The sequence below is a fragment of the Caenorhabditis elegans genome, chromosome III (genome assembly GCF_000002985.6).
Source record: "Caenorhabditis elegans chromosome III".
Classification (NCBI taxonomy): Eukaryota; Metazoa; Nematoda; class Chromadorea; order Rhabditida; family Rhabditidae; genus Caenorhabditis; species Caenorhabditis elegans.
The window spans coordinates 4,675,416-4,688,774 of NC_003281.10; the positions used below are offsets into that span (position 1 = coordinate 4,675,416).

The following is a 13,359-nucleotide window of genomic DNA, read 5'->3' on the forward strand; positions in this document are numbered from 1 at the left end:
AAGGCACCCACTGAATGTCCGAACTGGAATAAATCAGTTAACAATTGTTAAACTTGAATCAAAGCTGACAACATCTCTTCTGAAACAAAAAGTTCTCGAAAAAGTATACATTCATTGGGGGATTTATGATTTTCTTTTAATTGAAAAAATCATTTTAGAAAATTTAGAAAAATTCTACTAATTTTTTACAGCTAATGAAGGTCAGAGAACAACATTGATTTTTTGGTCGATTCCCGGAATTATTATAGATGAAAACAGATTTACCATCACTCAGATAAATCGAACCACGCAGGCGCCGCTCCAAACCACGCAGGCAACGCGTACAAACCACGCTCAAGAATGCCAGTCCCTGCGTGGTTTCAACGCGTTGCCTGTGTGGTTTGGAGCGGCGCCTGCGTGGTTCGATTTATCTGAGCACTTTTTGACTGTATAAAATCATTTTCAAAAATCTTGTAAATTTTTTTAAAATGATATCTGGACATTTCAGCACCTCAAAAAAATATTGACTATACCATTCCGAAAAAATCTACAAAATTCACAGTTTCACTAATACCCACTTTTTCCCTTAATTTTTGAAAACATTGAAAGATGAAAATGGGTGTCTTTCAATAGCTTACAATTTAACTTTCAATGAGTCCAATCTACAATCAAATCAATCCGGAAGAAACTTTAAAAATGCACAAAAATCTCGTAAAAGCGTCATGTTTACATAACACTAATTACCACGCAAAAGTAATTCGCGCGGAAATTTGAATTCAGCCAATTTGAATCGCATCGATAACGTTTCAAAATCATCTTCTTAACTAACTTTTTTCTTCATTTCACTTGTGTTTTGATAACCCGTTTCGGCACGCATTTTACATGATTTTATTCTGAAATTTTCAGTAAAAGTTTTGAAAATTAATCCCTTCTTAAAATTCAGAGGCTGACATTCATTTTCATAAAATGAGCGTTCTCTTTTCAGTTCGAATATTTAATAAAGTGCAAATTAAAAGGTCATATCAATTGGTTTATGGTAGTTCTTGGGATATTACTCAAAAAGTGCAATTTCGAACGGATGTTTCGAAAGACATAACCATGTAAATCTCTCGAGAATTCTGCAAAATGTACTTTGTTAGCTAATAGTGAGAAATATGAACACACGTTCGCTTCATTATCAAATCAAAAAAGATTACATTGTCTGTGAACATTTGTTCTTGAAAACTGAGTATAAAAGGAGATTAGTCAAATTAGAACACTTTTTATTGGAATTTAGACTTTCCTATACTCGTTCTTCTATGTCGCAGTTTTCATGTAAGTTTATGTTTACATTTGACTACGAGTTCTATGATAGGCAGGCACATATTTGTACCTTATGCCTGCATGCTGATCTGCCTATTTTCTTCTAATTTGGCATAAAAGACTGAAAGTTTATTTGACCAATTTCCAAACATTTTCAGGAGTGAATTTTCAGACATGAGACAGAAGTAGGTTGCCTTGAAGAAAAACAGGTTTTTTTCCCGAATTATGTTAAGCATTTTTAGATAATAGTCAAAATCAAGCTTGCCTTCGCTCTGTCTTTTCGTCTAAAAGTTTAGTATCTGACAATTTCGTCGCGAATCTTCTATATTTTCTATTAAATTTTCTAGCCACATTAACAGTTCCACAAAGAAAATAAAAATTTCAGATGCAAAGCTATTTGACGGTTTCCTAGTAAGAAAATAATTAGGAAGTTTTGAAAATTTTCTGGTAAAATCTTTAAACAAAAGTTACTCATGAATTCATATCTGGTAGACTTGGCACTACAAAAATGTAGTCACAGGGCAAAAACCCAGTTACATTAGAATCTCGTGTGTTTTGGCTTTGACTCCTCTCTTCTGACACAGACCCAGAAGACCACACAATTGAAACTGGGAAAAATTGAATCAGAAAATCTATTTTCGGTATAAGATTTTGTGACGGAAGGGTTGAATTTATATTCGAAACTGGTCAGAATACTGAAAATCTTTTGGCTTTTTGACTTTCTGGAAGGAATTATTAAAAATGTATCATAGGACTGAAGAAACCAGTTGAGAATGGGTGGATCAGATAGGTGTAGTTGGAGTATAAAAATAGGATTCGGATGGCCATTGGCAAGCATTACCTTCATCGTGGGGTGCTCTGCTCAGTTGCCCAAGTTGGTTTATAGAGTTGTGTTTTCGTAAAAAGGGAGCTTCACAAGCTTTGTTCAGAACAATTTTTAAAATTCCATTCTCAAAATTTTCTATTTACAATCCAAAATCCCAAGCGATTTTTTATTAACTTTTTTAGTTCAAATTTTGTTCAAATTTCCTTTTACGAAATTAAATTAACTTTTTTCTTAATTTCAGTGATGAACTCATCGCGGGTTGTGTTTCCTGCCAACTTCTCATACGAGGATCCACTTCCTTTCGAGTGTAATGAAGATCCAAATGTGGTATTATCGTTGGCAATGTATGGAATGCAATCAAGTTATCTGATTGTTGGAGCTGTCCTCAATGTCATGATTGTTTATACTGTGTTCCACGGGAATTCATACAGGGACAACTCATTTTATATGTTGTATTGCGCCGACGCAATCGTGGTAGGTCAATTTAACATGGAGATCGTCAAATATTGTTTGTGTGTCGACCTACAATCTCATTCAGTTCTAATTTCTTGTTTTCCAAAATTTAAGCTAAACAATTTTGAAATATTATTTAGTGTAATCTAAATTACTCGATTTTATCTACACAGTAGTTTTTTTAATTTTTCATGGCCTCACCCCCTAGGTTCACCCAGCCTCTATTGGGAAGTGGAGCAATCCACGACTGGATTATCGGCCACAGTCCCCGGCTAGGACGTGGCTTAAATTACAGCCCAGTGGGATCACCACCAGGCAGTGTACCTGAATCCCAGATCCGCAGTGCATAGCACTTGAAGAACGGATCGTCCTTTAATCCTTTTTTTAAGTAATTAATGTTTGAATCCAGAGCTACAAACTATAAAAGCTAAAAATCTTGAACATCCAAACCTATAAAAAGCTATGGTTTAAGCTTCTGGGGACATATAGAGTTTTCAGTCACAATAGTAAATATATTCCAAAAATTTTTAGACGAAAACCCAAGAGTGTAAAAGTTAAACATGATACCACAAACTCATGAACTTATCTTTATTACAGGGAATATACATAAACACTGCAGAAGTAATCTTTGGTCGTATCTTCATCTACATAACCCCACTCTGTCCAATTGCTAGCCCATACTTCTTCACTCCAAGTATTCTGACAAAAATGTACTATGCTGCATTGCATTATAGTTTGGGATTCAAGACATTTTCACAAATTTTCATGAGCTTCAATCGGATGACCTGTGTTATTTTCCTAATGAAGCATTTGAAGGTAACAGACACATAAAGATGTGAGCATTTTGCGCTGAAACATATTACATTTTAGCTATGGAAACAAATATTGAAGCCTGTCTTAATTATTACATTCATCCTCCCGCTTGGTGTGATCTGGAAAATTTTGTTATCCCGTGTGTACATCAACCCAAACGGAGCTGGATTTTCGGTGAACTACAAAGATTATTTCCCATGGGTTCGTTCTGAAAAATAGGGGTTTTCTGATATGCTCAAATTCAAAAATGAAATTTCAGGCGAATATTTCAATTCTTCATCTGTTCCACTTCACACTTTGCTTTGTACTAGTTATCATATTCTTTGTCGCAACAATTCTTGGTCTGACAATGCTGAAACAAAGAATTAAGAGTGCTGAAAGATCATTGACAATTGTTACGATGATTATGGCAGTGCAGACAGTGACTTTCGCATCTATTCAGGTGAGAATTCAGCGAACGGCCGTATTGCAAAACGATTATCAAATAAACTTCGGCAGTTTCTGTCAACCTTAGTTTGCTCACGACCTTCTGCTAATGTTTTGCAAAATTTATGTCAACTTTTTGCTGCTGAGAAAAATAGGAACAGACTAAAACGTTTTGCAATTCGCAAGAAAATTGGAATTTTGAAAACTCGGAACTTCTTAAAATTGAATGCTGAAAGTGCTCATTATTTCAGATCTACTTTGTCTTTTTCGCGGCCTACACTCCAAAGATCCGAAGTGTCCTTCTACAAATTGTGTCATTTGTTTTTGATTCTCTTTATGTATTCAGTCCAATTGCATTAATTGTGATGAGTCGGCAACTTCGAAAAGATATCTTCAATTTGAAGGATAAGGAAACTCAAATATCAATGTATCCTAATTCAGAATTGTAACATTTGAAGATTTCAATTATTTTTGCAGAACTGTTTCAAATGCTTCACATCGTCCAGCTTTCTCTCGGGTTGCACCTATCAATACTTGATTGTTTTTTTCAATTATCTCTTATGAATTTGCGATTAAGAGCATTTTTAACGAAAAAAGAAACAAAATAAAATTTTAAAACTTTTTTCTGTTTTCTGAATTACCAAGCATTTTTCTTCAATAATTGTCTTTCTCGTAATGCTGATCTTAGATCCTTCTTTCAAGCTGATCAGAACCTCAACACCATATAATTAGATAGCAGGCCAAAATTGCTCAAATTCAAACAAAAACTCATTTCGATTTTCCTGTCTAACATTTGTCATGCCTTCTTTCCGTCCGAACATTTCAAATGATCTCGATACAATTATTTTTGAGTGTAATTCAAATTATGATACAATCGTGGAAGTAACAAAGTGGTTTCTACAAATTGCGTATCTTATACCAGGAGGTTAGATCTATGATAAATAAAACCAAAAGCTTTGATTGGCAGCACATCTTCCTGCCTAACGCCTATTCGTTTTAGCGTGTGTTGTGGTTTGTTTTAGGTTTTTTTTGTTTTTTCCGCGACTTTATATGGAGGCAATTTTGTATGTAGGCACGGTATTAGCATAGGTTGCCTTTAAACCAGAAAGGTGCCTACGTTAAATGATAAATAATTAATTTCTAGGAATTTTGAATATTCTTCTACTCTATACAATTTTGTTCAAAAACTCTGAGATTTACGCATCAAGCTCTTTCTTTTTGATATATTCAACTGACTGCTTTGTAAGCTTCTCGATGATATTTTTGGATATAATTGGCCGTACACTTGTCTATTTTACCCCATTATGTCCTATCATTGCACCAATGTTCTACGAACCATTGATCGGTTTCAAGATTATGATGATAGTGCTACATCATTCAAGAGCGTGTAAATCACTAATTCAAATTCTACTTGTTGTAAATCGAATGTCGTGTGTTATTTATCCAATTCGATATGGTAAAATGTGGATGAGACCGTTGAAATATTTGATCATTTTGGTATTTGTGATACCATTTTCAATTGATTGGAATCTTATCATATCAAGAGTTTATATGCAGCCAACTTTTGGGGGGATTTATATGGAATACATCAAAAAAGTTGCATGGGTGAATTTAATGAATACCTTTGAAACCTGTTAGGTGATCAAACTTAAAGCATTTTCATTAATTGAACAATTTTTCCAAAAGGTTACTCAACTAGATGACGTTTCCAAAGTTATGACAATCAAGGGAAAAGCTAAAAAGCGTCTTTAAAAAAAAATTTTTAATTTCAGGCAAGTCAATCTCGTTTCCAACTAATTTTCATCACAATTGCTCTACTCTTCACAATTGTCTGCACATCTGTCATTTTCTATACACTTGTTATGCTTCCCAAAAGGCTACGAAATGTAGAAAGAACGTTGTCATTAGGAACTGCGTACATTTCAATGAGCTTTATCATTCTTGTTGTATTTCAGGTAAACTAGAAAATTGATCATTAGAGACACAGTTTGTAGGGATTATAATTCATTTTGACATTATATTTCAAGTAAACATAGTTCTCGAAATGAAGTATTAATTTCAGTTTCTCTTCGCATTTTATAGTGACATTTTCACAACTAGCACTATATTCGGATACTCTCTCCTTTCATACGACATTTTAAATGTTGGGTGAGTAACTGATCAATGATCAATTTGAAATTTGAACACGGAATTCAAGATCTCCTATAATCATGCATTGTGTGAGTTCAAAGCTACGTAATCATGTTCTCCGTGGAAGCCGAAAACTGTCAAGTGCAGCTCGCGTTGTTCCAGTTTCAAATGTAACATCTACCAATGGGTGGGTCAATTTAATCGTAATTACGCTTTAATTGTTTGACTTAATGACAAAAGCCCTATGATATTTTAGTGTATCCTGTAAATTTTCAGACCTGTGCAACGGGAAAGTGAATATCAAAGGAGGCTCAGTCTTTTTATTAGCACGAGTTATCAGGTTGATTGAACATAGAAAGGATTTTGTCAATGTTAACTTTCTGAAGCTATAAAACTTTTATTCATGAATAAACTAACATATACGTTTTTTATTTGGACACTCTTGGATTTGAGAAGTTGGCAATTTACAATTGGAGAAGAAAGAACTATGTAAAACATTCATAAAACGAGCCAGCTGGAATTCACAGAAAATATGGGTATTGGCTCATGAGTTGTCGAAAAATGAACAATGAAAGTGCGAGAGAATAGGAAAAATACAGCACATATAAATAAGATTGACCAGATTTCCATATAACAATATCAAAAGAATTTTCTTAAAAGAGAATTGAATCGGGTTTGCAGTGTCTTACTTCCGGAACGGCACGTATTATGCCCTGAAAGTTACATTTATAGACTCGATGCTAGAAATATAACTTACCTCGTAATGGATTTTCCACATATTCTCTCCACAAACATTTTGGATTTCTGATCTAATGCATTGTTTTGGTCCAAAAATATTCACAAATGGGATGGTTAATATTGACTTTAGAATGCCAATTCTGAAAGCATTCTGAACGCGTGGCATCCAATAATCTTAAGCATCGTGGCCAGGCAAATAAGTGAAATTGTCCCATACTACATAACGATTTGGCCAGGGATTTCATGGACTCCGTTTCATCCGATTGATAGTAGCCACATTGAGCAGCAAATAATATTGAAAAGACACATTTTCAAAGTTGTGGGTCATTTAGAAATTCAAATCCGTCGGATGTCAGCTAAATAAAGATAAATACTTTTTACACTAAAAAAGTCTTCGCCAACATTTCGTTAGTAGTAAATATTTGGCTAACAATCATAGTTTTTGAAATACACGTGTTTGAACAACAACCAAAAAATGAATTGATTATTGGCCGACCTTGTAAATGCGCTTGATGAAAGTTTTTGGTATGACTTCTTCTGGGAGCGTAAATATTCAAATAAAGAAATGTCTATCAATTCGCCAGAGTTCCAAAAAACTCGGTATAACAATATTCTAAACTTTTTGAATGTACATTTCAAAACATTAAACTTAAAACTCTCATTTATTCAAGATCAGTTTCTTTAAATTCAATTACAGGTTTTTCTTCACAGCAAATGTTGTAGCTTCCTTTCCACAAAGGAACTTGAACTCATAATTACAGTAAATATCGTTGATTTGCATGTTTCGGGGCTTATTATCTCCATACCACACAGACATGGATCCGCTCATCTGAACCAAGCATCTTTCAGAATCTGTACTATGATTAGGTTCGTATTTCTCCGCCCAGTAGTCAAAGCCGTCACCAACAAAAATGGGTGGATTTTGAGCAACTCCATTTTGCCATTCGAATACACGACTACGAGCACAAGGATCATGTATATCTTTGGAATATCCTCCTGTGAAATTTTTTGACAGGTCGCCACATTCTTCTCTCCGTTTAGCTCCCAACCACACAGCTATGTTATTATCGTTGGGGTATACTTCAAGGATCATTTCTGAAATAAAAGAAAAGTAGTTCCATGTGATCTATCTCTTGGAGGTTTCTCTCTATTATATTCTATTTAGAAAGAAAGTACCAAGAAACACCTCTCAGTACAAAAACTTCAATATAGTACCTTCTGATGGTTCCCTAGTAAGAACGATTTACAAATAGTCTAATTCGATCTATTTTTATATTGAGAAAACTCGAAAGCATACCATCTAGCAATTTCAATTCTTCATATGTCGTGAAGGAAGAAAGATGGGCTCCCATGTCGTTACACTTCTTCTCGGCGTCGTCGTTGTTCATACTCATATCATGAACGTACTTGTGACACCACAATTGTCCTGTTTTCACTCTTTTGTACTCGCGGAATCCATCTGGGCACTTTGAGTAAGTGAAATACTCCACAATATTTTCACAGTACAGAGGGGCACTCCTTTCAAATTCATAAGATGATGAGGGTCGGTATGATCCACGCATGCAAGAATCATTCGTTCTTTTTTATTAGCATTCATTGAAACTGATGATGTTCTTATTATCTCGGCCGCACTTGTTCCAGTTAGTTTCTTGACGAATTCCTGAGTGGGAAGAGCTGATTGAGCCTCTCCACCACGAAAAACAGGCTTCATGAGTTCAGTACAGTAGTTGTGATCTGCCAACGGATCTTCCGCATTTCTGATTCGACTGCTCGTTGTTCTCATGTACACAGATTCTGATGTGACAAGAGGTGGATAATAGATTTCCCCATATCTTCTGAGCAAGTAGTTGCTCTCTGATTTTGTCTTTGGTGGAGTGTACTCGCATAGAACCATTGCAGTTTCATCCTTAGGAACACGAGCAATTGCAACATTTGGAAGATTGTATTTGTATCCATCCAATGCCAGAAGTACATTACCACCTTCGACGTCGTAGATCAAATCATTCGTGATAACTTTACTTGCATCCATCCAGATACGAGAAACACGAGTGAAGTAATCTGAAATTGACATAATAAGCTTTGCTTTGGATAGTTGAAAACCAACCATTCCATCTAAAAGGCAATGCTTCTCTATGCATGAATGCAATTGTCGATGTATGATCCTGTTGATTCTTGCAATGTTCTTCAGCTTTATCACGTGTCATCATCGTCTTAGTGATCTTGTAACATCTTCCAAACATCTGAACCCATCCACTTTTACAAATTAATGTTGCTTCTGCTTCACAGGTTGTTTTATATTCCGATGCTTCTGCATTATTGATATGATAAGGAACATTGTCTTCACAGTACTGCTGAGCGGATTCCTATAATAATAATAAATAATTGTGGCATATGAACGAATATTTTCGACAAAAACCTCATTGTTCGATGCCTAAGAAAACTTGAACGTGCATTTGTCACCTTCCATCGACTGAAAATGGGAAATTTAAAAAGCTTGTCAGTTGTATACTTTAAAATCTACTAGAGAAACAATTTTCTCAATATTCTCAAAATGCGATTATCCAGTAAATTGAAACGAGTCTCGTGTGACACCCATTTCCATTCATTAACTTATGTGGATCTACGTGGAATTCCGCCTCATTTTGAAAATATCATGACTTTCCAACATGGTTCTGACAATTGTTACATCGATGAACATGTTGCGTTGTTCAAAAGTTTCTACTCCAAAAATAAATACCGTATTTCTTCTATTAGTATGGCCTCCCTATTAGACTTGCACTCCCTATTAGTATTGCACCTTGAACACCCTTCGAAAATTAGTATTGCACTCCCTATTAGTGTTGCACTCCCTAATAGTCTTGCGTCAACTTTTTTTGGTAAAAACCCACATCACTAATTTTGAGATTTTAACAACATTTTTTGCCTACTTTGCAACAATTTTTGGTAAAATTTCTATGAAATTGAATTTTTGTACCTTTTTGTGGCAATTACAATCAAATTTTCTGAATTTTCACATAAGGTTCGAGTTTTTTCAGAAAAAAATAGTAAGCTCAAAGTCAGAAAAATGTTCTGAAATTTAGTATTGCACTCCCTAATAGTCTTGCACTCCCTATTAGTATTGCAAGCGGGAAGACCATCGAAAAATAGTATTGCAGCCATATTAATAGAAGAAATACGATATTCAACAAGTGATAGCGGATTCCAAAATCATCATGCATTTGCAAATGCATTGGAAATAGTACAACTGAGGAGGCTTGAAGAGATATGATCAGTTGAAGAGATCCATTATATCAGTAGATAAATCATATATCTGTACCTTGTATCCATTTCTGGCACGATAAGTTTGCTCTCCACCCCAAAATTCGCACATTTGCTGGAAACTCCAATCTCTGTCCACTTGAGCATTTGTGTAGCACAAAAGGCATAAACCCATGAAAATTTTCAAACGCATTCTGCGAATGAGATGAATCTGAAATGAGTTTTTGATTAACTCGAGAGAAATTGTAGAACTCACCTTATACCTATTTAATGTTGGTACTGAGTTTGTTGTGTCAGATATTCCGTATTTATATTAATTTTTCCTTCATTTGCCTTTGAGGCTAAATGAGTTCACGTGAATTTTAATGTTATGAAAACTAAATAAATATACAAAATAAATGATTGGAAAAATAAATAAAAATGTTATTCTTTTGATTGAACTGGGAGCTTCTGGCACTTGAAAAAAAAATTTAGTTATATAGTTAAAAACAGCTAAAATTGCAAACAAGTCCCCGAAAAAACATTTTGAAAAAAGTTAAATTTGAGTGAGATTTGAATTTTTAAAGTTATGAAAATTTAATAAATATCCCTATAATTCCCTATAACAACTAAAAAATACGGTCAAACATATGTCTGAAAATTGGGTCTTTTGAGTGAACTGGAAGCATGTCAACCTGTAGATTAAAATTTCCACGTTGGTGCCTTCAAGGCGACCTATCCTAGGCAGGGCAAACTTTTATGTTTCTTCAACAATAAATTCAACAAGCTCAATTTATATCATTCAATTTGTGACAAGAACAGGGAAATAACAAAACACGTGGGCAATATGTTCGGAAAAAAGTGTTTAATAACTGCAAAATACAGGGGCTTTTGATGTGTCTTTTGGTGTCCATGGCTTCTTGGGTCTACCCTGAACGGGAAGAGAATCTGTGTTTGGTGGTGGCGGGGCTTCGAATTTTCTGAAAAATTGGAATGGCGATTTTATTTTTTTTCTCTCAAAAATCTTGAATTGAAAACTGTGGTAGTTTCATTGGGGTAGAGAAAGTGACACTCACGCTTTTGAAGATGTAACTGAATCACTTCTTATCGGTCGAGGTCTAGGAGCTTCTTTAGATACTGGAGGCACAAATGCAACAGGTTCTGAATTGCGACGAATTTGAATGCAATTTGCAGGATCTCCAGAAGCTGTCAAACTTTCTCGAATTTCTTGAAGACTCATCAACATTGTGATTATCTTCTCGTCATCTTGTCTTTGATATAACATTTCTCCTTCAAAGTGTACAAGACCATATTTCCGAGCACGAATCAGCATTCCAACAAGCTAAAAATATAGGATTGACGTAAAATAGAAAGCTAAGATCACTAACCTTATCTGAATAAAAGGAATAAATATTGAAAAGTTTTCCGAATTTCACATATTTGTGCGGCTCTTCTCCATCTGCATTCGAGTCTATTGTTTCGCAGAGGAATAGAATCTCACGGCACACATGAACACCAGCCTGAAAATTCAGTTAATTTAGACTTTGATTTGTGGAATTGTGCAAGCTTTACTTGTGCAGGCACAAAGCGTGCCTATAACATAGGCACAACTTTCCTGCTCTTTTTTTTTCAAAAACTAACTTACATACCTTGATTCCTCTTGCCTCTGTCTTACTTCCTGGCGGTGGTCTTCCATAGTTTTTTGTGTCAAATGCCTGAATTTTGTACGTGTCGGAGTATGGATTTCTGAAAATTTCAAAATTGTAATTTTCTCACAAGCAAAAAAATTATTGATTACTTTTTCAGAACCTCCTCATTTGCTTGTGCAACTGCATTAAATTTTCGAATAGTATCACTTGCTGATCCAATTGGCATTTTGAGCTGAAAGTGATTGGAATAGATTAATGGAAAAGAGAGAGAGAGAAAAGATAAAAGTGTCACACTTTACAACACAAACTCTTCCAACAGACTTTCATGATGAAAAACAAAAAGAGATACGAGCAGCTAAAGATGATTTTTCTTTTCTTTTTTTCTAAAAAAAATCACAACGAGACCAGCTGACTAGAAATAATTTGTTCTGGAAGGTTGATACTTGTTTATCAGGCTTTCAATTTATCAAGTGTCCACTTGAACGTTTCATATATTTTTGGTTATTTGTTAATTTAAAATGAGCTTATATAATCACATAAATATTTTTAAAAATTAATTTGGCAAATGGAAATTTTCTAAAAAAAAATGAATGAATTTTATACGACCTATGAGTTTTTATGAGTTTTGGAACGACTCCCAGACTTTGTTAGGCACGTTTGTATTTCAATGAACTTGTTCTTAAAAAATTTATTACGCGCATCTAGTCTGAAACTATGTGCACACCAGTAGGCCAGTAGGCAGATATCGGGTTGAAAACAGCGAGGAAGGCTGTCGGGTGAACTTGTCCGCCTGATTTGGACTACTTTTTTTTTAAAGCAGAGCTAGAGAAATTATAATAAAATTCAAGAAAAATGTATAGACCTAACAAATGGGAAATCAAGCGTCGGAAAAATTTAAGAAACCACTATTGATGAAACCCATAGCAAAGATTTTTGCGGCAAGGAAGCATAGAATTTAAAAAAAAATTTAAAAACTACTTCTAAACTAGAATACTTTTCCCATTAATATGAGTGGTTGAATCTTGATTAAATATGTGACATATAAGTCACCACAAAATTGAGCAAATACTCAAAACTACTTAATAGTTTTGTGAGTCACTTTTATAAACGTTCAAAACTTTCTTCAAAAATAATTTTCAAGTTCACCTATGTACCTTTAATATTTTCTAATTTACAAAAATCTAAACGAATATAAAAATGGATTAAACTTACATTTTGTTCTTCCACTGATTGACTTGGCATTTTCTTGAGCAACTTCTTTTTTCAGTAAAACAAATTTCAGATATGTGTGCTTAACTTTCAAAAGATATATCCTTGACTGTCTCCTTATTTTTTGAGCAATTTTGATAAGTTTAGCCAAAAAGTAAGTGGGCGCTCATTTTCGCGACAATCTTTGCTGTCTGCGTCTCTTCGTCTCACGTGCAATTTCGCTGTTCAAATATAAAACAATGCACACACATACAGAAAGGCTATTTTTGACAGGGAGCTCAAGTAAAATGGAGAAAAGCGAAGTTGTTCGGAAATTTTTTGAAATTCAAAAACCTAATGTCAACTTGTAAATACAACTGGGTGGTCAATGTTCAATAACAAACAGAGGGATATTTTGATTTTTGAATTGTGTTGGAATTTCAAAGAACGAAAACCATTTTACCAATTCAGATATTAACAGGAAAGTATGTAAAGAATATTTTCGAAGTCCATATTGACAGTTGATAACTGTTGACGTGGGTGAACCTGACCAAGCACATACATCCGCAAAGTTGGGACGGACGGGCTCTACGGAGTCCAAGTGACAACAATATCTAC

The 13,359-nt window shown here is 34.6% G+C and overlaps 3 protein-coding genes and 1 pseudogene across 5 annotated transcripts; 2 read left to right on the forward strand and 2 right to left on the reverse strand.

Moving 5' to 3' along the window:
* Window positions 1–2,350: 2,350 nt before the first annotated feature.
* srg-10 (Serpentine receptor class gamma-10) lies at window positions 2,351–4,248 on the forward strand (the record flags this gene model as incomplete). Its single annotated transcript, NM_065553.1, has 5 exons — window positions 2,351–2,581; window positions 3,158–3,376; window positions 3,431–3,574; window positions 3,633–3,815; window positions 4,051–4,248. The coding sequence occupies 5 exons, from the start codon at window positions 2,351–2,353 to the stop codon at window positions 4,246–4,248; spliced, it is 975 nt and encodes a 324-aa protein (NP_497954.1).
* A 349-nt stretch (window positions 4,249–4,597) lies between these two features.
* srg-11 (Serpentine receptor class gamma-11) lies at window positions 4,598–6,147 on the forward strand (the record flags this gene model as incomplete). Its single annotated transcript, NM_065554.2, has 5 exons — window positions 4,598–4,724; window positions 4,944–5,404; window positions 5,572–5,754; window positions 5,862–5,947; window positions 5,997–6,147. 5 exons carry the CDS (start codon window positions 4,598–4,600, stop codon window positions 6,145–6,147), a joined length of 1,008 nt encoding a protein of 335 aa, NP_497955.2.
* A 1,211-nt stretch (window positions 6,148–7,358) lies between these two features.
* On the reverse strand, window positions 7,359–10,118 carry clec-155 (annotated as a pseudogene). Its single transcript has 5 exons — window positions 9,984–10,118; window positions 9,084–9,137; window positions 8,772–9,030; window positions 7,965–8,725; window positions 7,359–7,762 (listed from the first exon to the last, which is right to left on the reverse strand). Coding segments are annotated over exons 1-5 (1,613 nt in total).
* Window positions 10,119–10,645: 527 nt separating this feature from the next.
* On the reverse strand, window positions 10,646–13,041 carry tag-243 (Costars domain-containing protein). 2 transcript variants are annotated; one of them, NM_001347263.4, is made up of 6 exons: window positions 12,766–13,041; window positions 11,703–11,785; window positions 11,554–11,650; window positions 11,293–11,424; window positions 10,981–11,246; window positions 10,683–10,884 (listed from the first exon to the last, which is right to left on the reverse strand). In NM_001347263.4, the coding sequence occupies exons 1-6, from the start codon at window positions 12,793–12,795 to the stop codon at window positions 10,770–10,772; spliced, it is 723 nt and encodes a 240-aa protein (NP_001334211.1). In that variant the 5' UTR covers window positions 12,796–13,041; the 3' UTR covers window positions 10,683–10,769. The 2 variants fall into 2 exon arrangements, with proteins under 2 accessions (NP_001379060.1, NP_001334211.1); NM_001393324.2 differs by lacking the exon at window positions 12,766–13,041 and having other exon boundaries at window positions 10,646–10,884; window positions 11,703–11,782.
* Between the last annotated feature and the right edge of the window lie 318 nt (window positions 13,042–13,359).

Bases quoted from the DNA above. Each gene is read 5' to 3' on its own strand.
- tag-243 (NM_001347263.4), bottom strand. From the start codon at position 12,795: ATGCCAAGTCAATCAGTGGAAGAACAAAAT. The intron at 11,786-12,765 runs GTAAGTTTAATC...AATCACTTTCAG, and splicing joins AATCAGTGGAAGAACAAAAT to CTCAAAATGCCAATTGGATC. The intron at 10,885-10,980 runs GTGAGTGTCACT...CCAATTTTTCAG, and splicing joins TCAGTTACATCTTCAAAAGC to AAAATTCGAAGCCCCGCCAC.